General features: G+C 36.4%; 1 protein-coding gene across 8 annotated transcripts in view; it reads right to left on the bottom strand.

Moving 5' to 3' along the window:
* Positions 1 to 24948, bottom strand: part of uso1.S (USO1 vesicle transport factor S homeolog) — a 41183-nt gene that overhangs the window by 5715 nt on the left and 10520 nt on the right. For 2 of the 8 annotated variants that reach the window (XM_041575506.1, XM_041575514.1), the window contains exons 4-22: positions 24828 to 24901; positions 20305 to 20346; positions 19823 to 19834; positions 15461 to 15561; positions 15270 to 15372; positions 14486 to 14541; positions 13391 to 13511; positions 11571 to 11749; positions 11173 to 11313; positions 10618 to 10706; positions 9679 to 9833; positions 9006 to 9211; positions 6572 to 6592; positions 3925 to 4035; positions 3692 to 3810; positions 3341 to 3522; positions 1304 to 1425; positions 926 to 1064; positions 27 to 190 (exon numbers count right to left, since the gene is read on the bottom strand). In XM_041575506.1, coding sequence (XP_041431440.1) covers positions 27 to 190; positions 926 to 1064; positions 1304 to 1425; positions 3341 to 3522; positions 3692 to 3810; positions 3925 to 4035; positions 6572 to 6592; positions 9006 to 9211; positions 9679 to 9833; positions 10618 to 10706; positions 11173 to 11313; positions 11571 to 11749; positions 13391 to 13511; positions 14486 to 14541; positions 15270 to 15372; positions 15461 to 15561; positions 19823 to 19834; positions 20305 to 20346; positions 24828 to 24901 — 2137 coding nt within the window. Of the gene's footprint in view, positions 1 to 26; positions 191 to 925; positions 1065 to 1303; positions 1426 to 3340; positions 3523 to 3691; positions 3811 to 3924; positions 4036 to 6571; positions 6593 to 8658; positions 9212 to 9678; positions 9834 to 10617; positions 10707 to 11172; positions 11314 to 11570; positions 11750 to 13390; positions 13512 to 14485; positions 14542 to 15269; positions 15373 to 15460; positions 15562 to 19822; positions 19835 to 20304; positions 20347 to 24827; positions 24902 to 24948 lie in introns of those variants that run through there. The other 6 variants (XM_041575508.1, XM_041575511.1, XM_041575517.1 and 3 more) reach the window with 6 other exon arrangements.

The following is a 24948-nucleotide window of genomic DNA, read 5'->3' as shown; positions in this document are numbered from 1 at the left end:
AATGAAGTAGGGGATACTGTTCTTACCAGGGATTCTATAAAAACATTCTTCTCTGATAATTCTCCTTGTAGTATATCTTGCTGCTTTTTGAGTTCTTCTATTTCTTCTTTTAACCGACTGACCTCCTCAGGTTGGAAGCCATTCAACTGTGCACAACTGATTTGGGAACTGTGATGTTGACTATCTTTTCCTGTTGAAATATATAAATAAATACACAAACAACAACAGAAAGACACATGCGTCAAATCAATAATTATGTGATAAAAGGTGAAATGTTTGCAACAGATATAGAAACCTTGTAGTAATCAGTGTAAACCAAGAGAGCTGCAAAGCAGGAAGTAGTGTTCTGGCTATTATGTTACACATCCAGTCACTCCAGCCTTTATACATTACATTTTTGCCTAACTATATTAGAGACATTTTTTATTTTGCACAGCCCAGTTTTATTTTTACACTGAACAATTCCTTTAATATTCTACAGCAGATTGAGCATGGACATCATTACATACATCTACTATTAATAGCAATACTGCAGTAGGGTCAATAGTGCACTTAACTGATAACAAGAAATAGAACAAATGCCTGTTTTTTAACATCTTGCTGGTTATCTATAAAATTGCTAACCTAAAGAATGCTGAGAGATACAGGCTGCAAAGGCCTGATTGTTAAAGGATATGTTAAGCCGAAAACGGATTCATTAAATGAAAGAAAATGTATGTGTATATATAATCCTATCACAGTAACTACTGTGACTACTCAGCAAGCCCAGTTGCTCTAGAACTACTTATACTAGATGTATAATTGAAACTTTCTTAGAATCCATCTTATTTTATTAGGTAAAATGTTATTTTTGGAATGAAATACTCTTTAAAGCATTTGATAAAGACTTTATATGTACTGAAAGCATTTAATCGTTTTTGCATACCTAGTTGCACCTTTAGAAGATTGTACTGGTCTTTGTGTTGCTGAATTTGGCCCAATTGTAAGGACATGGTTGACTGGTTCTGCTCATTTGTTGTTTGTAGAGATGCAATGTTTTGCTTTAACTCTTCAATTTGTATGTCCTTAATCAGAAAAAACAGAGCTCTATTCACTTCATAATGCAGGACCGAGTTTTTATTCACAAAGTGATTTACATGTGTGAAATGAAATGTGTTTATATTTGTGCATATTGCATGTTTCATATGCAATAAAAGATAGAGATCACCATACAAATAATAAACAGCAGAAGTTAGCATGATATATACAGGGTGCACTCCGTTTGTACACAGGGTTTTTGTGTGTATGATACCTAAAATATTACCTGTTCCCTGATGATATTTTTGTAGTGGGAAACAATATTGTCATGTTGCTCCAAAGACTTTTTCACCTCCTCCTCTTTTTTGTCTTCTTCACTAGATTTATAGATGGCTTTCGTAATTACAACTGCATAAAGAGCAACATCATTATGTAATGTCTTATAGAACAAATAATTACAAATTGCCATTTACAACAGATAAAAATAAATAAGAAAACTCTGAGGTCGGTCACTTCCCAGTGTGAAGCACCACCACACCTGGGCTTAGCCATGTTTTCTGCAGTAACCCATAGCAACAAAGTGATTATCGGTTTCACCTTGGAAGCAAACATTTTAACCCATAATGATAATGGGTTAGTGCCCAGGTGCAAGCCCGAATAAAAGACAGCCCAGCAAAACAATGAATGCTCTACATGATTAATCACTGTTTTTGGTCTAAATTATATTTCTACATGACAAATAATTTACTAGTAGGTGTAGTAGAGTAATAGATAACCAATAGAACCAACAGTCATGACATGCATGATGCTGATTCTGTGTAACTGAATTCATTAATTGAGGCTTGCTCAAAATAATAGCAGGGTCCAAAAAAATTATAGCTTGTTGCAAATAATAGCAGTGTGGAGTTCAATTAGTGAGGCCATTCATTCTGTGATATAAAACAGGTTTCAGTTACAGCCCTTATTTAAGGAAGGCATGCCTGCATGGTTATAGTGCATTTCTATCTTAAATGGGTTGTTCCAGACATTGTTCAGAAGAACAGTGTACTTTGAAGAGGGAGAAAACATATAAAGAAGTGCATAAAATGAAAGGCTGCTCAGGTCAAATGATCTCAAATGCTTTAAAATGGGAATCAATACCTGAAAGATGTGGAAGAAAATGAAAAACTACCATTCGAATGGATAGAAGAATAGTCAAAATGGCAAAAAAAAAGCAATGATGCCCATAGACCCCAATGGATGGAAAAATTATTGTGTGTCAACCATAGACTTCAATGCATTTGGCAAATTCTTTGCCATTGCGCGAATTTCCGGCATAGCAAAATGGGTCAGATTCGCCCATCACTACAGAAGATCAGTTTCAATACATCAAAATACTCGAGGAGGCCATGTTGCCTTATGCTAAAAAGGGAATGCCTTTGAAATGGGGGACAAGACAACAACCCCAAACACACCAGTAAAGGAGCAACATCTTGGCTACAGACCAACAAGATTGATGTTATGGAGTGACCAGCCCAATTGTGGGTTACATCAAAAATGCTGTTTAGGAAGCAAAACCAAGAAATGCAGAAGAATTGTGGAATGTAACAGATGCCAGAAGTTGGCCGGCTCCATGCAACACAGATGTGCAGCAGTTCTCAAAAATGGTGGTTATACAACTAAATATTAGTTCAGTGATTCACAGTTTATACAGTGAATATTTGAGTTTGTAAATAATACAGACATTGCTATTTTATGGAAGAGCCTAATATTCCATTTCTTCGCTTTCTGTAAAGGACACAAATTTGATACATTTTTCTTCAAGTTTTGATTTGGAATAGAATGTGCAGTGTTCCCACTGCATTTGTGTATAGAAATAAAAGTAATTAAAAGGATTTTGAGCTTTATTCACTTTTTTTAAACACACTGCTATGATTCTGAACACAACTGTACTTCAAATCAGGAAAAAAGAACTAAATGGACAAGAGAAAAATTAATTTGGAGGGCAGGAACATTCCCATTGGCCATAGCAGTCAGGTGAGATTAGAACTCACCACAGAAAAACTCACTCTTCTATTCATTTCTAAGCGATTTTTTAAAGCTTATTCATCAAATAGTGAACTCCACTGATAAATACGATTCTAAAAATCCCATAGGAATGAATAGAAAGTGAGTGAGTTCTAATCTCACCTTTTGATAAATCTGCCCATTAATAAAGTTACTACATTCTGATATTTAAATGTATTACAAGCCATATAGTTCCCCAACTCCTGTTAGGCTATCCTCTTTTGACCCTGCACATACGAAAACTGAAGGTAAACAAGCAAAAATAGTTGCAACTAACCTTCCAACTCTTTTACAAGTTTGGTAAATTCATGGTCAAACAACATGTGGTCAGGACTGGAAAATATGGGCTGTGGTTTCTGTGCAGCTTTGGAATAGAACTCATGCTTAGTAATGAAGCCTAGTTTCTCTGTGAAGTTCTCTTTTCCAATCCTTTTTTCTATTAGTTGTTTCAGCTTATCTCTGAAAAGGCAACATTTCAAAATGTCAGTAAGGATTGAAGTTACTGGTAACATGCCCAGGTGGGTCACCCCAGGCTTTCAGTATAATCCAATAGTTAGAATTTAGCCTTGTGTGTGAATGATCTCATCAAATGGCCCATGATCTCATTCAAAGTGAACAATCATCTTACTTGGTATTATTTTCCAAGGAGTTATCATTGTAGTATATGCATATGCCCAAAAGCAGAGCACACATGCCCTGTACCAGGTGCTCTTCTTCTCCAAGGTTTTCTGAAATCTGTGCTGTAAGCTGAGAAGTTGATTAAGGATGCAAACTCACAGTGAATATAACATATACTGAAAGAAAACCCTGGATATGTGTCCTTACTAGAAGCATTTCAGCAATTCATGAGAAAAAGGATACAAATGGCACATTCGCTGCATTATGAAGAAAATGAGTGACAGCAATAGGACAGTTGGTTAACCATGTGCAAAGCAGCATCAGGAGTCCAACTCTTGTCTGCACCTTGCTACCCTAAAAAATTGATCAAAACACAGAAAGGAGAAACAGAAAAAAAAATATGCCAATAACTAATAATTCTACCTGCTGTTAATGAATCAGTTACAACTATGTGTTTACACATCAGCTAAATTCCTTTGTGGAAGGGATTCCTTTACAGTGTCAACAAAGGAATAAACAGTTATTTTTACACTCTTCATTTTTTTGTGCACAGATAAAATGTATTTTACCTAGAACCATATATTACACACACTAATTTTTATTAACAGACACATTATGGCACGTTCCTATGATTTTTTAGGAACACTTCAGTATCGCTGTAAAGTAGCTACAAATGCGATTTCTGAAGCAAGCCAAGTTAGCAGCTGGCATGTGTATGAGGCCTTAGAAACATCTGTGCATAAAATGGGACCGTTTGTGGTGGTCAGATGGGGCAAAGATTCCAGAATTTGGACATATGCCAAGCTTAAAGCATATACAGTAGGGCTAATCTGCCATGCACTTCAGCTTGCCAAATATAGTACCACTAGTTATTTACTTATAGAAAACATGTGGTAGCACCTGCATTGGTGCTTTTTACCCCCCAGAATGCCGAGCATGTTAAAGAAAATCACTACTGCTGCTACTATGAATGGCATCTGACTTTATCTTTAGGGCAGATAAATACACTTTATAAACTGTTAGGCTACTCACTAGCCAAGCACATTCCTCTTAGAGCAATATTATTATTAAGAATGCAATGAATCCACAAATGTAAAATTCAGATGCAAAGTCAAGTTAAATTAAGCGTTCATATTTAATTCAGCCAGGCACACAGGATTAGGTGAATACTGTACTTACCTAACCAGTATAGATTTCTAATAAATAAATATATGCTTTATGGATGGAACACAAAATGCATATAATAAATGTTATATCAGTTCATTATGCAATATATGCTATTTAAAATAGATATATATATATATATATATATATATATATATATATATATATATATATATTTTTTTTTTTTTAACAAAATCTTTTCCCTTTATAATTGGCTCCTTTCAAAGGGTAAAATACAAAATTAAAATTGGTTTCACGGTTATTGAAAGGCACTATAAACTTACAAACTTACAAAATGACTGACAGATAATTAGCTAATTCTGGTTTTTAAATGGCAAGCTAGCTGTAATATTTAATAACATCTGATCTTTAACTATAATACCTAAAGTGTATATATGCAAGCACGCAGAAAACACATATCTGTTCATGGCAATGCACATTATCCAGTAAAAATATGCAGTGCTATTAAATGCAACCATAGTAATGGAATTAGTGAATACACACCTACTTTGGCAATGCACTTACAATAAAAATGGATTCAATGTTAGCGCTAGCTTTTAGTAAAGATTTTACAAGGCTCTGACTTTTATAGACCAAGTTAAAGGAGAACTAAACCCTAAAAAATAATATGGTTAAACATGCCATATATTACATATTGAGCTTATTGTACCAGCCTAAGTTTCAACTTCTCAATAGCAGCAATGATCCATGACTTCAAACTTGTCACGGGAGGGTGGAAGCAATAAACTGGGAAAAGGTGTATGAAATTGGCAATTAAAAAATAGCTGAAGATATGATTGTTGCTTAACAAAATTTCAGGAAAACGATAAGTAATACTTATTTTTCAACAAACTGTAGTAATAATAACGGACAAAAAACATAATAGCGCTTATAAAGATGCAGTTTCACCCACCAACTTTGCCAAGTCCCAAATGCCTAAGATTTCCCTTTCTTTCTATGCTGTAAGTAGAAATTACTTTATTTATTTTGTAAATCGCTAAAACAAATATGGCAACTGTAACTGCATCTTTAATTCAGTATCCCAAGTGTCTAAAAGACCGTGACAAGTCCATTTAGAGGGAAATCCTATCCTGTTAATACCGGTAAGTAGAATTTATTACTAGTGAGTTTTCTGGTAAATCAGATGTACCACCGTACAGTGCAATATAAGCAGAGAACCTTCCCTCTTCTCTGTGTTTGAATTTATAGGTATGAACGGGTGTTGCACTGTTGCTTTGCCTTAGTGTAAGCTTTCTCCATTAACTTCAAAGTGGATGAGTAGTGTATAGATTTACAGAATCTAGAAGAAAACAATATGGTTGGTAATCTTCATTCTTTTAAATAAAAGCAAAAATAAACTGAAAGTAATGGCTGTGTGAAAATGTTGGCCTTACTTACAAATTTTATTTTGCATAAATAACAGAGATAAACCATGCTTATAAACAAGGTATAATTTGCCTTTAAATGTATTTTCCCATGATAATGTTAATGGAGAGATCATGCTGCTTCTTGGAAGCAAACAAGTGATGGGTCCCAACTCCCTACAAAGATGTCGTGAGTGAACAGGAAGCCCATATTAGCCAAAGGAATGTGAGTAAAATCACCTCAAAAGCAGTTATAAAACGATGTCAAATATTATTGAAGGGATAAACATAAAAACCTCAGATAAGCAGAAGCAAAATAAGAGACCCTGCACTGGCAGGAAGTTGTGCCAACACATACATACCCGTCTGGTGAGCTTATCCCCCTGTAAATTATATAAGTTCATTATCTATTATACATTTGTAAAATCCCACACAATGTAAGCCACTGAATTGGGTGGTGTAATAGCTGCATCTGAGAGCCTTCATAAATACACTTAACAGCAGTGTAATCAGCAGAGCAATTAAAAGATGTGTGCTAAAGTTAAGTCTGGTTTTCCCCATTGATTGGTATTTAGGCCTTGGTATAAATTCTACCATCCACTTTGGTATCCATATTTATTTACTTTGCAGCAGTAAAACTATTGCTAAATAATAAGCAAGTAGCCCACTGTGATTTAGATTAATTTAATGTGAATTGCAGTTCACATTCACTAATCTTGACAATAAACATGTAATTAAAGTTCTGAGATATGTATGCACCCTATTTGGGTATTTTGGGACTTCTGGGACGTATAAATTAACACTACAGTTGGGGGGTTGCTTAATTGGCACATGTTGATTTATCCCCCAGGTCTTTAGTGACAGTGCAAAAGTCCATTGTTTTTTTGGAGACCACTTCAATATTTAGACTCATAGCATTGCAGCTTGTATTACAACCTACACATACAAGAACCATGCTGCAGTAAAATTATTGTCCTCCAAACTTACTTACCAAACAAAATATCTTTTGGCCCTGCTTCTGATGTTAGAGACATACATGACTAGTACTCTAAATTATCTTAAATCTTGTCTTGCTGCAAACAGCATATGGATTCTATAACCTCATGGTTATAGAAGCTATACTATTACATTAATGGCAGTATTCCATATTCAATAAAATAGTTTGAAGTACAGTTTCTAGAGTTAAAATATATAAATTCTCAAACATTATGAGGCAAAACTGCTCTGTGAAACGAGTTTTCCCTAAAAATATCTGACTTGTAATCTGTAAAGACTAGAGTGAATGGATGTCTAACGTTATAGCCAGACCACTACAACCTGTTAGTCAGCGACTTGAAGGGAACCACAGTTAAGTTAGTTTGCGCACAGGTCAGATTCGAAAGCAACCCAACTGGACAGTTATGTTATGGACAGTTTCAGGGGGGAAAAAGTAATCAAGAAGACTAAGACTAAGCTTATACAATAACTTGGTGCCAAGTTGGTAGGAAATTAATTCACTGGCTAGATTGAGGGGGGGGGTAGGTTGTTAAGTAGAGAGTTTAAACCATAATATCTGTTTATGTGTGCTCTGTGCTACTTTTTTGGCCAACAGACCAAAATACTACACCATTTTACCAAAACATACCCCAGACATGCTGGTATAATTGCTATAGAAAATGTAAAACAAGCATATTAACCTCAGGCCAGTCAGTATAATGCTTGTAGCAATGACCAGTGAGCACTTCATTAATGGCAGACATTCCAACAAAATGAATGCAGAAATGGATAGATTGAAAGTATCCCCTCACCTACACTTGCACAAGCAGAATCCCCATTTCCCTGCTGCTCCCATGCTGCTTGTAAAATTCCATGATGGCAGTACATATCCAGAGGGTACTGGTTCAAGTCCAGCTTGATGGTGATCCAATTCCCCCCGCCCCCCAATGCAAAAAAAATAAATAAATAAAAAAAATCCTAGCCCAAACCAGCATGTATAACTACTAAATAAAACAGATAGCTGCATTTTAACCCGAGACATGCCAGTATAACTGTTACTGAAAATGGAAAATCTGTATATGAACCCAAGACGGGTCAGTAAAACATGGAAAATCAGCATATTAACTCAAGAGTGCCATTTTAAATTACTACAGAAAATTAATTTTTCTCCAGAAGCAGGTTACTGAGAAGAACCAAGGACAAGCAGGGAATTGTGGGACATTTAAACAGTGATCTGGGATAGGGGACTGGGTGCTGTGAGCAATGCAAGACGAGCAGGTTGAGTGCTCCCCCCCTTGACCCTACTTTCAGACACCCATGGTTATGTTCCTTGTGGACTCCCTTCAAGTCACTGATTGGTTACTGTCTTGTAACAAGTTAGAGAGCTGCAGAGGATGAAATAGTGTTCCGGCTATTACGTTAAGACATACAGAACCTCCAGCCTACAGTACTGACACTATCAATAACCGGTTTCTTTTTGCTGAATGCTTTTATTGAGATTACTATTTTCACTGATAAAACATATAAATAAATAATAAATTATCAGGACATATCCACAGAAGATATATGGAAAAGATACTGAAAAACAATTTGCAAGGGTTTGGGAAAAATTTCTATTCACAATTTTAGAATCTTTCAAAAGAATCTCATCTTAACAAATTGTAGAGATGGTCTTATTGTCAGGCACAAACACGTAGTAAATTGGTAGCATGACAGAATAACCAATAGTGGAAACCCAAAAAGAACATACATAATCTCAGGCTAATTTCACTGGATGTCATGGTTTCCTGGCATATCTGTTGGTCTACGTCAAAGAAGTACCTGTGAGAGAATGTTTGTGCACTGTTGAAGCAGAGATACTGGTGGGTTACCAATACTCGTAGCAAGTTGTACTCTGAGTAGTTGCTCTTTCTGGGTAGCGTTATCTAGCAGTGCATGAGCCAGTGCAACTGCTGCACACCAGTTGGAGAGTGAGTCTGTAGAAAAGAGACCTCCACACAGTAGCTGTCCAGCTGATAGCGCGTTAGCTGAAGACAAGAAAAATACTCCTGAATTAGAGTTCCTTATGCTACTTAAGTGCCATCTGGTCTAAGGTATCTCCAAGAATGCACTTTTATAATGGTATAACCTGAATGTACTTTAAATTTAATTTAAGACTGTCACAATCAAATACATTAAGTATAGATCCAAAACTGCAAGAATCAAATGTTAATCTTTTTACACAGACTTTCTCCCACCTGCTTACAGACAGCAAAGGGATGAATTGTTAATGTAGTGGGTGGGAGAACTGAAAAATAGCACACCCCTGTGTACTAAAATCACTATAATCATAGCACATAAAAAAGATAGTTATATTGAACTAAAGCTAGGAAATCTCTATTGGTGTATAAGGATCTCAAGTGTCATTTTCCCCTATCTGTTTAAAGATAATGCGATACACTTATTTTGGAGAATAAAAAACAGAAATGTAAAAAAGGAACACAAAAATTATTACCATCAATAGTAGAAGGAAGTAATGTAGCCACAATTTCTCCTTGACCTTTTTGGTTCTTGTACAAGAAGCACTGGAAGCAGTATAACACAGCACATCTCAAAACAAATGGCTGTCTTTCATTTACCATTGACATCAGCAGCACCACAATGGCAGGCCTTTAAGGAAGTGAAGAAAAACAAGCACAACGCAGGTTAAACACAGAGAATATCAACTGAATGATGCCTCAAAATTTGATCCTATAGCAGGAATTCATGGCCCAATTTCATGAAAAATATAATCATTGGTGGGGGGTGCCAAATGTTAGCCCATGGCTAAGGAAAAATGAAGAAGCAGAAGATCATGACGTGGAGCTCCAACAAATGAAACTCTGGCTTGTGCACTTTTCAGCGAACAGAAGCACCAGCTTGGAGTCTCATGTAAACAACTATAATCCCTAGGGGTTTCCTAGCATATTGTATCAATTTTGTATACAGCACTGCAACATGATTTTATTTTTAAAAAGCCTTTATTTGATGAATAGGGCTGTGACCTGTATAGAGCACTGTTCAAGACTGCTTTCTCAAGCTTGAAAAAAAATACTTTTTAGAGATTAACTCCTGATGCAGTGCTGTCTACAAGTAAAAGTACTCTGATGTACCACTGGAAATAGCCAATGTGAGCTGTGCATTGAGAGGAGACTGTGATTTTCCATGGTTACAATGTGTTAGAAATGCCCCCTGTCATCTTGGCTATTTAGTTGATGTAAACAAATAACCCATTTGCACCACGTTCGTATATAAACCCATTTGTGTCTTGGCTGATGGAACAGATTACAATTCAACTGGCTGACTTCATAAATGAGACCCTGAATTGATAAGTCAGTTTTAAACAAATGTATTGGAGTCACAGAACTGCATATTGTGACATTGCTGTTACATATCAAAATTATCATGTTCTGACCTTGGAGGGTTTGATGGAGCATTTACTGAAGCAAAGTAGTCCTGGTTAACCTGACTTCCTCTAATCACTTCAGACACAGTGTTGATTGTCTGTTAAAAAATTGAAATAGAAAGCTGAGCTTAACAATTACGTAATTTAGTCTACACCAACTTTTATATGTAAAATATTTCCCACACCTTCAGAAATTTGCCCTACAAGGAATTAACCCTTTTGGCAAAGAAAATGTATGACCAATATTGATGCTCAGTCAGTTTGGCTCATTGATAAACACTGGGCAAATTTGCACCTGGGCAGTAACCCATAGCAAACATTCAGTGTTATGCTTTTTTCAGCCACCTGCTGGCTGATCACTGATTGGTTGCCATGTGTTACAGCTCAGGAGCAATTTTGCCTAACGTTTATAAATGACCCCCCTGTGTATTATGATCAATGAATATTTATAAAGCTCAAAGGCACTGTAAACATTTGTTCTTTAGAACTATCATTTCCAAACATTGATCTATAATTAGATGCAAAAGCAGAATCAAGGTTTATTTCAATCGCTTTCTTATTTACCTCAGTCAGGATATCTGCAGGCACCCCAGTTGCCATTAAGATAATGCAGAGTTGCTGGAGCAGGCCACACTGGAACATGGACTTCTGACAACTACTAGTTGCACCAGGAGGATTTACTGGAGACACCAAGACCCGAACAAGCTAAAGACATACAAAGCCCAAATATTACATATGTCCCTTTTGAGCTCTTTAAAAATATAAATGAAAAAAAATCATGACATATATAAAGCGAGCAATATTGTGTGTCCCTGCAGGTTGCATACACACACACATGCAATACTGCGCTATCAAAATATAAGTTCGATAGGATATAACATTTCCATGAAAACACAGCTTTGACCATAACCTAGTTGCGCTCTGAGAACACTGCAAAAAACAAGTAATGCAACAAAAAATACCTGCAGCATTAAATGGAGATTTGTGACTTTCTGTGCAGACCATCCAGAATTGTCATCACCCACTTCAAACCAAGGTTTCATTCGTTGGATATAGGAGCCTTCTTTGAAGAAGTTTTGATTTGAGTTGTTATACTTCAAAAGGTTCTGTAGCAACAAAAGACAGTCCTCTACCACGATGCCTGTAATGGTGACAATCAATGAGAAACACATTTATTCACTTAATGTATATTTACATGTCATCAAGGCCACCATCAGAAATCTTGAGACCCCGTACAATTAAACATTCGCGTCCAGAAGAACTGAATCTGAGCCAATGTTAAACAGTTATTATTTTCATGTGTTTACATCTAAGACTGTGTATTTCTCTAAGATACAAAATGTAACTTTCATTTTGTCAGATGAAAAAACAACATGAAGCTGTACCTTTCCATATTGTGCTGTAAAGCAAATCTTTTATGTTGTTTACAGATCCGGTTGTAATATTATTGTTATACAAGTGCACTTACTTCTGGTTTGTAAGTTAAGATCTATTGATTTGAGGGATATTCCATAAAGTCTCACTTGTAGCTCAGTCACAACAGGGCAATATATTGCCTTTTTGTGCTAAACATACTTTGCTCTAGACAAAGCAAATCAGCCGTCAATTGGACAGCATATCTGTATGAGCTTCTCCTTATCTTAATGCCTAAAAAAAAAGCCTGTAGGGAAGGGATTGGATTTGCTCATACAGAGGGCTTCTCAATGGACTGCTGATTTTTTTAATCTGCAGAAAGTAGAATGCAACTTTACTTTTAATTTCTGTATTTGTCCAGTTCAGCTCAAGAAATAAAAAGCAGATATTTCTAAATATAAAAATTAGCCAAAAATTATGTTCAGCACAAGCTACAGGAAAGAGCAAGAAGAATATCAGTGCGTGGTCTTTGAGGATTCATGATTCATGACCATACGTGCATACTTCCTCAAGTTTAATGGCTTAAACATTTACACTTATATTGAGCTAGTCTAGGATGCAAAGTTCTGACAGCAGTAGCTGTGTAGACAACTCAAATCTCCTCTGGCACTCCACCCTAATCTATGGCTTTGAGACAACATCCAAAAAAGAAAGAGATTGGAGGACACAGTCCCCCCCCCATACACACACACACACACACACACACACACACATTAGGTCACCGGTTTGCAGGGGCCATTTCTTTTTTTGGCATATTGTTCATCCAGAAATCCAAATCAAACTAAGAAACATAGAATTTACGGTAGGAACATACAATTGCTGAGCCTTCACCACCTCACTGCGCAGAGGTGCAGAGGACTGCGTTGCGAAATGTAAAATCCGCCGCATCGGCCTGCATGCAGAGGTAATGATTTTGGGGGCAGGCAGAGCAGCAGAAGAGAAGGGAAAATGGATTCTCAACCTGCGTTTCTCAATATTGTGTGGCCCTTGCCTTAATGTATGGTACTGAACTGTGACGATTAGTAACAAGATGTATAAGAACATTTTAGGAGCAATAATACAGTTTCAATAGCATATATAAAGTGGACTGTAAAAAATGATGGAGCTACATAAGTCTATACAGACTGTTGACCATGGTAGCAGAAACATACAAGTCCTAAGCTAAGTTTTTATGCCAAATTCTAGATATTTAGAGATATCTTTGTGTCCTCTGGCCGGTAGAATCATTAGGGTACGCCAATATTTGGACATCAATAACGATTTCAGGTACAGTCAACATTCTTATGTACCGTACTGCAGGGCAGATCTATGGTGGAGCAGACCTCAGCTCTAAACTAGTCTAGAACTAATCTAATACAAAAATGTTTACCTCCATCGCCATTTCCTTCTTCTGTGATAATGTCAAGAAGTCTTTCAAATGCATTTTCAAAAGCAACAATTTTCTGTATGGCAGCATTACTTTTAGTCAGTTGCTGGAGCAACAAAAGACCCTGTTTAACAGATAATGAAAAATGCTTATTTACTGTATTCCAGTGCTTAAAGTGGATTTCTTTATTTAAAAAGCATACGCTCATACATATAAAGCATCGTTTCACTTGAATATGAGATGCAATGTCATCAGAACAGGCTAGTGATGGGAAATTTTCCTTCAAGAAAATTTGCATGGAAAATTGTATTTGATTTGATGATGTTTTGACTACTGAGACAATCTTTCTCTTGAAAAAAAAAAAAGCTTTGTATTTTCACTATTTACATTTAGAGCAGTATCAGCAAATGTGAGACAAAGTAGCTTCCCACCAAGCATTATATAATAATGGAGATTATCCAAGTTGTGATAGCGTTTCCTTCATGTAAGTACATGCAACAGTTTCACCTATTTTTTTCATGCTTTCTCATGGACAGAATTTGCACAATTTAGGCTTACTAAAAAATATCACCAATACAGTTGGGTGCTAATGCTCCTCCGAAGTGTTGCCAATTACTAGTTCTGCCCCAAAAGATACCTAAACTCACTGTGATGTTTATCAAGGTTGAGATACTACATTAAAAGTGTTGCTCAACTTTTAGAATGATGTAGAGGGTGATAGTCTGTGTTTTTTTTTTATTTATTTAGCTTTTTACTAAATACCTCTCCAAAGGCAAATATACTATAAAAAATAAATAATGAAGGCCAATTGAAAAGTTGCTTATACTTACCCATTCTATAACATACTAGACATTAACTTAAAGGGGTGGTTCACCTAACAAATTTTCAGAATATGAAGAAATATGTTTTAAATAGGTAACTGAAGAATGGCATTGCCATAGTTCAGAACTCTCTGGGAAAAAAAGTTTTTTGACTAATAAATTGTTTAGCTGTAATTTCCCTTCATATATTGTCTAATATACAGACCCCATACATTATGGGTATAAGATGTCCCTGAAGAATGACTTCTATTTCTCAATCACCACAACAATCACTTACATCATTACGTATCACCTCTCTGGAATCATCTAATAAATCCATAAGTCTTGAAACACCTACAAAGAATAAATGTCAGTGTTAGACCTATTTTATGGGGCATTGTATGGTCAACTAGAATATGAGCAACATCAAGATATTGAAAGGTCAATAATCAGTGCAGAGATAGAGGAACTGTTTATACTCTATGCGGGTGTTTGCAGTGCAACAGACAGTGGTATTTAATGGCCACATCACCAAAAAAAATGGTTGCAAGTATTGTTTAGGTTAGCTTGCCACCTTTATTTTTGTAGTGTATTATTGTTAGTTTTCTGTATTTCAGGTCTATGATATTTAATTAAAAATTGGTTAAATAAGATGTATAACCATACTTCGTAATAATAAAAGTGTATCCTACTATACATGGCTAAAGCAACCAATAACAGGAATAACTACAGTAATCCCACTGTTTTCTTCACCTTTTATGGTCCATATTAGTTATAAGCGATGTTTAATTTTTAAGTCAAGATTTGCCAGCAAGCATACATGTGCCATTCGCTATATAGTAAAATAGAATAACATTCTGTCCACCCCTTTAGAGCAATGTACTGCCTTTCCCTTAAAATTAATTATGAAAATAATTCCACCCTGCAGCTCTCTCCTTGTTATACAACAATGACCACCATCTTTTAAGAACAGAGTTGGAACACTGCTAATTAAATCTTCATAGGGTAAACAACATATAATGATTTCTATGATAATAAATAAAAAAACAAACACAACACACAAATCTGCAGTGTACACATACCCATTGGGCTTACTAAAACAATTTGTTGTACTTGAGTACTTTGATGTTTTAATAGTGTTGTCAGTAGTTTTACCCCAGGCCATCGTACATGAAAATCAAACTCCTGCAAGAAAAATGTATTTTTATTATTATTATTATGAAATATTGATATAATAGCAAATACTGATATGTTACCCATAGTACCTACTCACCTCCAAAAGTGATAACAGGAGGGTGATATTATCTTGCTGTTTAATGAATGTTTCAGAAAACTGGACTCCTAAATCATCTGAGGCTATCTGCTGGTTCTCATCTATATTGTTATGAAAAGTTACATTACTTAGTTTTTAATAGAAGTTAATACAATAACAATTTTTTAAAGATTTTTCATATACTAAAGTGTAGGAAGTACTATATTTACACATTTAAATCTCTAGAAATATTACATTTTCCATAATAACGTTTGATAGAAAATCTGGTTATTTTGATATTACTTTGAAAGCTGGCTGTATTACTAATGGTATTGACATGATACATATGATATACAGGTATAGGATCCGTTATCCGGAAATCAGTTATCCAGAATTATGGAAAGATCCATAATCCGGAAAACCCAAGTCCCGAACATTCTGGATAGCAGGTCCCATACCTGTATTTACATTTCTGGCACAAGATTTTAGCAAAGACTTTTCCGGAGTTAGGGCTGCATGATGTCATTTTAAAGGCAGTACAGCTATTGGATCACTTATCTGAAGGCCATATCCATTTTAAACAAAAATGTCTTATTTTTAGAAATTATTCCTTTTCACTGTAATAATAAAACAGCACCTTGAACTTGAGTACTTGTACTTGCATGTGTGTCAAAACAACTATTTTTGGTTTATTTAATGCTTAATTGATTTTAGCAGACTATAAAGTGTGACAGCAGAAGCCAGTCTTTGCAGTTTAAAGTGGTAAAGCCTTATACTGACCAGTTCTGCAACAAAATATAAGTGATGTTAAGCAGAAAATAAAGTTTGATGTATAAAACAAATGTTGTATTCCACTGCAATATACCAGTAAAAAAATGTGCAGTTGCAGCTAAACAGGTAGAGAGAACAGGTAGGAGAAGACACCACACCTTTAAAAAAAAAAAATGCCACATCCTATAAGTGAACCCAGTGATTTTATAGCAATAACCACACAGAAACAGAAGGTCAAGAAAGAAATACTGTATATATAAGGGATGGGTAATGTGCTGCCTTTGGGTCAAGAACCCATACAGGAGTTACATGCTTAGGTCTATAATGGCCTTTATAAAACACATAACGAAAGGGTGCTCTGCCTACGCCATATTCCTGAAACCACCTAAAGCTAGTCATAGATGCAAAGATTTTGATTTCGGGCCGAGTGTAGTGTCCTGTCATTTTTCGTGCCATGTCGATTGGTCTCTCAGTCAATTGGAACGGTTAGGAGATTTGTCGGCTACCGATAATTTCTCTGCATGTATTGCTGATCTGAAGATATCAATGGGAGGCTGTCACCAGCTTTGTTGGACATAACTTTCGTATGATTGCTGTCAAGGGCAGATCATTGTCTGATTTGTTCTTTTACTACTTTATTTGATCTGAATGGTTAGTGGCAGGTCTGGAGATTGCACTACACAATCGTTCGTCTATGGCCTACTTAAATCTGGACCTTTTTTGTTGTGTTTGGTGCCAATTGTTTCATAAAGAATTTCAAGAATAGTGGGAATATTTTTTTAGGGTCTAAATGAAAACTGGACCCTGCACAAAAAGATCCTCCTGGAGAGGAAATGTCCAGGGGGCAGTGATTGACTTCTGGAAATTATCAAAGTACCCGATTATTCTGGGCCATGCTGGAGCGGTCATAATTACCTCTGATGAGCTTTGTAGAATTTTCCAAATTACCCGCGGATGACCGGGGTCAGGGAAAAGAAATATGCTCAAGCTATTAGGGTTCTCAATTCATTGCTATGATATGAAATTTGTTTTATGATAAAAATTGATTAAATTCAAACCTTTTTTTTTTTTTTTTTTAAAAATTAGTTATTAATTTTGTTTTTGCACCAAAAAAATGCACAAGTCACTTGGATAAATTAAGTTTGGGATATAGATATAGTTGGTAAGTTATTATAAATATGAACATCATATTGAATAAAAAATATCTATGAATCATTACTGTAAATTATTAATATGAAGTAATAGTCCTATTTTACACTTGGAGGAGCCTAGGTGTGACATAATTTTAATTTGCGGTTATAAATTTTGACAATAAAGTTTCTTTGAAGACTTGATATGCCAGATTGAAAAGCCAAGGTTGCACCAAGCATCTACTGGTAATTCCCCTTGACCTGCTGTTTTGATGCCATAACATCTATTACTGGATAGCCCTATTATTGGCATATTTTTTTTTTTTTTTAACAGTTTTTATTTAAAATTTTTCAACATTCAACATACACAAGACAAATATTAAAAGGAAAAAAAAATAAATAAATAAAAATAAAAAAATAAAATAAAAAGGTAGTAGAAGGGAGACAGTTGTGAGGGAAGGGGGAGGGGAGGTAAAGTACAGGGTGTCATATCCAGCATAATGGAATACATGCAGTTAATCAGTTTGCACTTTCAACCAGGTACCCCATACAGCATCAAATTTTTCGGGGCAGCCCCTTGACAGATAGGTCAGTTTCTGATTTGAGAGAGAATCATTTATCAGCTTTTGCCAATATTTTAGTGTAGGAGGGTTAAGTGACTTCCAATGCATTAATATGGCTTTCTTGGCAAAATATAAGAGCTGTAGGTAACAGATTCTAGAATAGGAACGTAGCTGCAGGTCCCCCGTTATCCCCAATAAACAAGTTTCTGGTGAACGAATACTTGGCAATGCGAGTTTTTCATTCAAGAATTGAAGTACAACACTCCAAAATCTCCGGATTACCGGACAGGTCCAGAATATATGAAACATGGTACCAGGTTCCACTCTGCACTTGGGACATAGGTCTGATACATTCCCATACATTTTAGCCAGTCGGTAGGGAGTTAAATAGACTCTATTCAAGAATTTTATTTGTATAAACCTGTCCCTCATAGAGATGGATAGCTCTGTGACTAACTTGAGAGCGTCTTTCCACTTTTCTTCATCCAAGTCAGGAATATCACATTGCCATTTGCCCTTAATTCTCTCAAGGGGGGAGGGACCAGCAGTAGATAGTATAGTATATAACCAGGACAGGGGTTTTGTAAGGTCCACTTTGTGTAAATAGGACTCTAGGGTTGTTATCTCTAAATCTACAGGTCTCACTGGAAATTGTACACTGAAAGCATGTCTTAATTGCAAATAACTAAACAGCATATCTGGGCGAGGGTGGGCTTCCTGTTGTATTGTATCATAAGTTCTACATTCACCCCCAGAGATTATATCCCCAAGCGTTTTTATCCCCAGCTGTGCCCATCTGGCGATGTTTGGGAGTGAGTAAAAATGAGGTAGGTAAGTATTGCCCCACAATGGTGTATGGGGGGACCAGGCTGTAGAGGTTCCCCGGGCCAGTTTTTGAGACTTCTGAAATACCTGTACCACCGTGTGCATAGAAGTAGTGGTAACATGATGGGGGGAGACACCTCTGTAAGGGAGTTTGGCAAGGGCCTCAAGGGAGCCAATCACTGCGGCTTCTAGGACCAGTGCTGTGTTGCTCAAATCAGGATTATTGGCATATTTGATGAACTCCAGATTTAGACTCCACTCCTCTGGCATTAGGGTATTGCTGCTTAGGAAGTCTACCAGAAAATAGGACTATCCACTTATATGTCTTGATGTGCAAGTGCAGCCTGAAGGCATGTGAAGCAAATATGAATTACCAAAGCAGGAAAGGTCATGCAGATAATTTTAAGGACAAGGAAACTCAGATTTGCTAAGTCTGTCATTTTGTTAGCCCCCCTAGGAGCACTTTCCATCTCAGCATTGTGCCAACATGTTTCTTGATTTCCCCAGGGATTCCATGTGCCAGTGCACGCGCTGTATAGTGTAAAAAAAAATAATGCACCGCAAATGAGTTGTCACTCAATCAAGTGAAAAAATTGAATTTTATTTCACGTCCCCACTGTCTACAGTGGTGTTTTTTATAGGAGATATGTTTTTCTAGTCTAAAATGTTACATGCACACAATAATAATGAGATGGTAAATCTCTTACACGGCTTCAAGAGTTGAAAATAATCGATGGCAAATACCCCCCTCAATTTAATACAGGCATGCAACGATACATATCTGTAAGAACTGCATGTGCGACTTGAGTTGATAGCTCAAATATACAAAACTAAAAGCATGCAGTGTTTTGTGCAGACAATTGTTTCTCAAAAGCATTATAAAACACACAAATCATCCCACCTGCCCTTAAAGGAAGCAATCACAAAATCACCATATTTTAGCCATTTATAAATATATAGGCTTTTTTGTTCTTTGGGAACTTTTGTGGAACTGCAAATACAAGGGTGTGATAAAGCAAGCAGGAGAGTTTCATGACTATGTTACAACTAGCAAGGAGTGCTGTAGCACACATGCAAGAACTTCCTTTTTGTACCTTCAGATTCAGCTGCAAAGGTAGACATAAAAGAAAGAAAATATAGGTTCACAAAACAAGATAGCCACAGAGACATCTAAATTCAAGGCAACATTTGTGCTTTCAAAACTGATGATATTCGTGCCAATTAAGACTGTTTGGCCCTTAAGGGTATGAAATGAGCATTGCACGGTTATAGCAAGACTGAAACAGTGCAAAAGCCTCGCTGGTTAAAGAAGTATGTTTAACTAAATGTTATATGTGAAAATTCACCTGACCAGTTATAGACATTTCAGTTCAAAAAAACTTGCAAAGCAAAATCTTTTTCTTCCTTTCAAACTTATATATTTTTACAATTCTTTCTGCAAAGCAAAGAAGGTGCAACCAAACAAATGTGTTTTCGAGCAGGAAGCTCCAAGAAGTTTCCACAGAATTGTTCATGCAACTAATGCTATGGGCCAACAGAAGCAGCCTGTCTGCTTGCCAGAAGCTATACTGGTCACCTTTCTCCCTTGGTAGAAGGCTCCATGAAGGAAATCGACCAACTGCATTTGTGAGGTTGGATCAGCCAGTAGGGGGAGAAATAAGGAAGTAGACATTGTATCAGGGAAAGGATTTAAGACATGAAAGGCAGCTAGGAATTCAATTTGAAGTCTCAAAATGTCAGGGTATTAAAGGAGAAATAAAGTCTTAGTTGCTAGGGGGGTGACAAATGTTGGGCACCCCAAAAACAGTGATTGTAATCACTTAACTGAAACCTCAGGCCAGTGCTCCTGTTAGCTGAAAACTGCACTAGCCCTTTTAAGCAGGCATCACAGAGCGTTCCTCTTCTTCCTTCAATGTCCATGGACTGACACATGCTCAGCGGAGTGAAAAAGACAGCTTTTTTGTTCAGCATTCACTGTACTGCGCATGAGCACCCATGTGAAGAAGAAGGAAGAGGATTGATCTGCGGTACTCACTGAAAAGTATGGGGGCTTGTGCAGTTTTATGCTAAGAGGAGCCAGAATATCAGATAAGCGATACCCCTAGGCCAGTGACTGAGACTTTCCTTTCAAATATAAATGTGTTGTATTTTCGTAGTGTTTTGAGACAGGGGTGTGTGCGCACACATGGGGAATTAACAGACGAGCTGTTGGTGTGGGACTGGGCCCAGACAAGGGCTAGGCACACATAAGAGGTACAAGCTAGTGCCCCCACTGCTGTGCCCTAAGCACATGCCTCCTCAGCCCTTGGTCCCTACAACGTAGTGTTGGTTCTCTAGTAGGGGACAAATTAGTGTAAGGTAGTCAGAGCTTGAAGGCCAGTTTGAGGGAAAAATAATTATTTCCAGTGGCGTAGTAATTAGCATTGTTGTCTTGCTGTGCTGGGCCATAGGTTTGATTCCAGTCTGCACTCATGGAGTTTGTATGTCCTGGTGCTTGGCTGGCTTGCACACTCCAAAAACATAAAGACAGTTTAATTGGCTCCTAATAAAACTGACCATAGTTTGTGTACATGTGAGAGGGACTTAGACTAGGAGTGGAACTGATGAGAATGATATATAATCTCTGTAAAACTCTCAACATGCTCAGAATATGCATGCATTACTTTAATAAAGGAAAATATTAATTTGCAATCTTTGATATCCCTGGGACTATTGGATAGAGCGGTTAGGATTAAGTAGTTTTTTTACGTCTATGACCCCGATATAACCTAAGGGGGCTTAATCAATTTTTTTTTTACCACAAAGGTAAGCCTAAACACCTCTGGTTTAAAATTACACACCCTATTTTAAGGATAACAATTCACTGTATAAAATACTATAAAGAATGAGGACCCATAGGTTACCAAGGCCAGTTTTATAGGATAGCTAAAAACAAAAAAAGAATTCTCTTGTTTGTAAAGCATAGACACACATTTGGCATATACACACATGTGGTTTCAACTTAAGCAATGGCACACTAGATTAGCGTATTTACACGACGGTCGCGTGTCCATGCCCTGAAGGAGTTGTTAACCTTCAAACACTTTTCAGTACAGTTGTTTTCAGATAGTTCACCAGAAATAAAGGCTTTTTTATATGTGACAATTTTTGTAATATTGAAGTGTAAAGTTTTGTTTTTCACCTCCTTACCGTATATACTCGAGTATAAGCCATCCCGAGTATAAGCCGAGGTACCTAATTTTACCTCCAAAAACTGGGAAAGCATATTGACGAGTATAAGCCTAGGGTGAGAAATGCAGCAGCTTCTGGTAAGATTTGATGGTAAGATTTGAGGGTTTCTGCTCCCATTGGAGGTGCCAGCGTCTCGTTTTTGGATGCCGGCGACCATTCTTGGGCGCCGGTGAATATTCTTGGAGACTATTCTCAGACGCCGGCGACTATTCTTAGATGCCGGCGACCATTTTTGCGCTTGACCCGAGTATAAACCGAGGTAGAGTTTTTCAGCATATTTTGGGGGCTGAAAAACTCGGCTTATACTCGAGTATATACGGTATGTTTTTCTGAAGCAGCTCTGGGAGGGGTCGCCAACTCTGTAAATTGTTCTGAATTGATACATTAAAGTGGACCTGTCACTCAGACACAAAAAGCTGTATAATAAAAGTCCTTTTCAAATTAAACATGGAATACAATTTCTATTTTTTTATTAAAGCGTCCATAGGTGTTGTAAACTCATTAAAAAATCTCAGCTGTCAATCAAATATTGTCTGCCCCTTTTCTATGTCTTAGGCATAGAGGCTGGGCAGGCAGTTACTTTCACTTTCCATTAAGCACTTCCTAGATGTCACTGCTCTCCCCACATTCCCCCTCTCTCAATACCATTTAATTGTGTAGCCAGGGCATGGGGATGGATATCGGGTCCCCCATTCTGGTGCACAAACAAGATTCTGAGATGATAAAAGGCTCGCCTTAATAACAGTGTCCACAGGGTTCTTGCTATAATTATGAATTCCCAGACTGAAGGAAACAAGATTCAAGTAATTTAGTGTAATTAAAGTTAATTTTGCTTGACTAATGTGATAAAATATAATTTTGAATAATTTTTTTGGGTGACGTGTCCTCTTTAAGTTGATTCAGTTCTTATCTTTGGCCCTGCTAAATTAAATGACTGAGTTTCATGAAAGACAGCTGATAGAGTTCATACAATGATGCTAATATTCCAAAAATACCGCCGAGAAAAGTTTCAACTAAATGTAGCAAATTATTTAACAGTTAAGAATCTGCACCTGGATTACTGTGCTGCCAGACTGAAACAAGTTGTATATATGTCGGCAGCGCACACTACTATTTAAAATTATAGAAGCTTACAAAGCCATGTACGGCGGTGCGTAAGATAGATATAATTAGTTGCAACAACAAAAAGTTTTTAAAGATCTTATTTTCCGCACACTGTAGATTGCTTCATGTAATATATTAATCAAAATTAATAAATCCTCAGAGAACCCAAAAATTGTTGATTTAATTTTTTGAGGTTTTTTAATTCCAAGTACAAAAACAGTGAAAAATGCTATACAAATATCAATTTAATAAATACAATTAATTATACCACAATTCATGTATATATAGCACCATATATGGTTTGCACCATATTTTTAAAAGAATAATTTAGCTGCTAATCTTTGATTATGCAGATAATGAGACTGACAAATAGGGGTTATAGCAAGCAGACAATAAGTAGAGGGTATCAAAAGGCCAAAACATCAAATCGAATCAAAAATTCAAATCAAAAAATTAAATCAACAATTTTTGGGTTCTCTGAGGATTTATTAATTTTGATTGATATATTACATGAAGCAATCTACAGTGTGCGGAAAATAAATCTTTAAAAACTTTTTGTTGCTGCCAGACTGAAACACCAGACAGGAACATTAAACTTCAGTTTTGGAAAAAAACAGTATATAATAAAAGATGGAAAGCAACTGAAAGAAGTCTTTATTTCCGGTGAACAATCTGAAAACAACTCAACTGAAAAAAGTGTTCAGGAGACAGATTTTCACTGTATTTTTCTTAAATGGGAACTTCACAAAAACATAACCTTTTTGAAAAGTAAACATAATTTCAAGCACCTTTGCAATATACATAAATTAAAAAATATGCAGACTTTTCATAGCCCCCTGCTCTCCTGCTGATCTGTCAGACTACTTTGCTGAGATGTCTGACTACTGTTACTTTGTATCAGCAGCCATTTGTCCTCAGCCTGCATCCTCCAAACCCCACAATTCCCTGCACACGTGATTTCAATAAGGGATAAAACATCACAGTGCAATGCATTGTGAGTCATGTAGTTCCTGCATGTTGTCTGTAAGCTGTGGAGAAGAAGTTGTTACAATTTGTAACATCAGTGTTTAGTCCCTCCTTCCCTGCCAGGATTTCCAATGATGCAGAAAGAGAAGAACTGTTAAACAGCTGGATTTCAGCATAGAAAATGGCATTTATTCATACTTTTTGAAGGAACAAGTATCTGTGATGGGTATATTAGGGGTTTCTGTGTTTTGTGGGCCTCCTTATCAAATTTTGGTTTGGAAGCCAGCGTTCCCCTTTAAATAGTTATCCGTTAATATGCTCTATCCAAATCCTGTTACATATAAAATGAATTTGTATTCTGATTAAATTGCAGTTTGGTGTGCACAGCCTTTACACAATTCAGTCACAGGTAACTACAGATCTATTACATGGGAGTACATGTTGTCATATTTTGCCGGTATAATTATATAATAATAAATATAATTTATTATATTATAATTATAAATTTCTAGCCATGTGTGAGTTTTGGCCTCATGGGTTCTTAAGATACATTTTGCATACTTTTTGTGCCAATCATTTACTAGCCAATATTTCTAAAGCGAGGATAAATAAAATAATGCATATCTGGTTATTTGACAGACAGGCGCTTTCTGTTAACTGCCCAGTATCATTGAAATGCTTTGCCTTAGGCAAAGACACATCTATATGAAATAAAAATAGTTAAACAAAGAAGGTACAACAGTATACAAAAGTATTAGACAGAAATACAATGAGTATACTAAACAATAACACTCTTACCTGTTTCGTCTGCCTCATTTGACATTATATTGTATAAAGTGTCCAATGCATAACCAATAATTTCAGAATCTGAACTGAAAGGAAATTTTTAAGGTCAGACAAAGTTTAACAGATATAGTGT

This window comes from Xenopus laevis, chromosome 1S (assembly GCF_017654675.1).
Source record: "Xenopus laevis strain J_2021 chromosome 1S, Xenopus_laevis_v10.1, whole genome shotgun sequence".
In the NCBI taxonomy this organism is placed as follows: domain Eukaryota; kingdom Metazoa; phylum Chordata; class Amphibia; order Anura; family Pipidae; genus Xenopus; species Xenopus laevis.
This window is presented reverse-complemented; position numbering and strand designations above follow the sequence as displayed.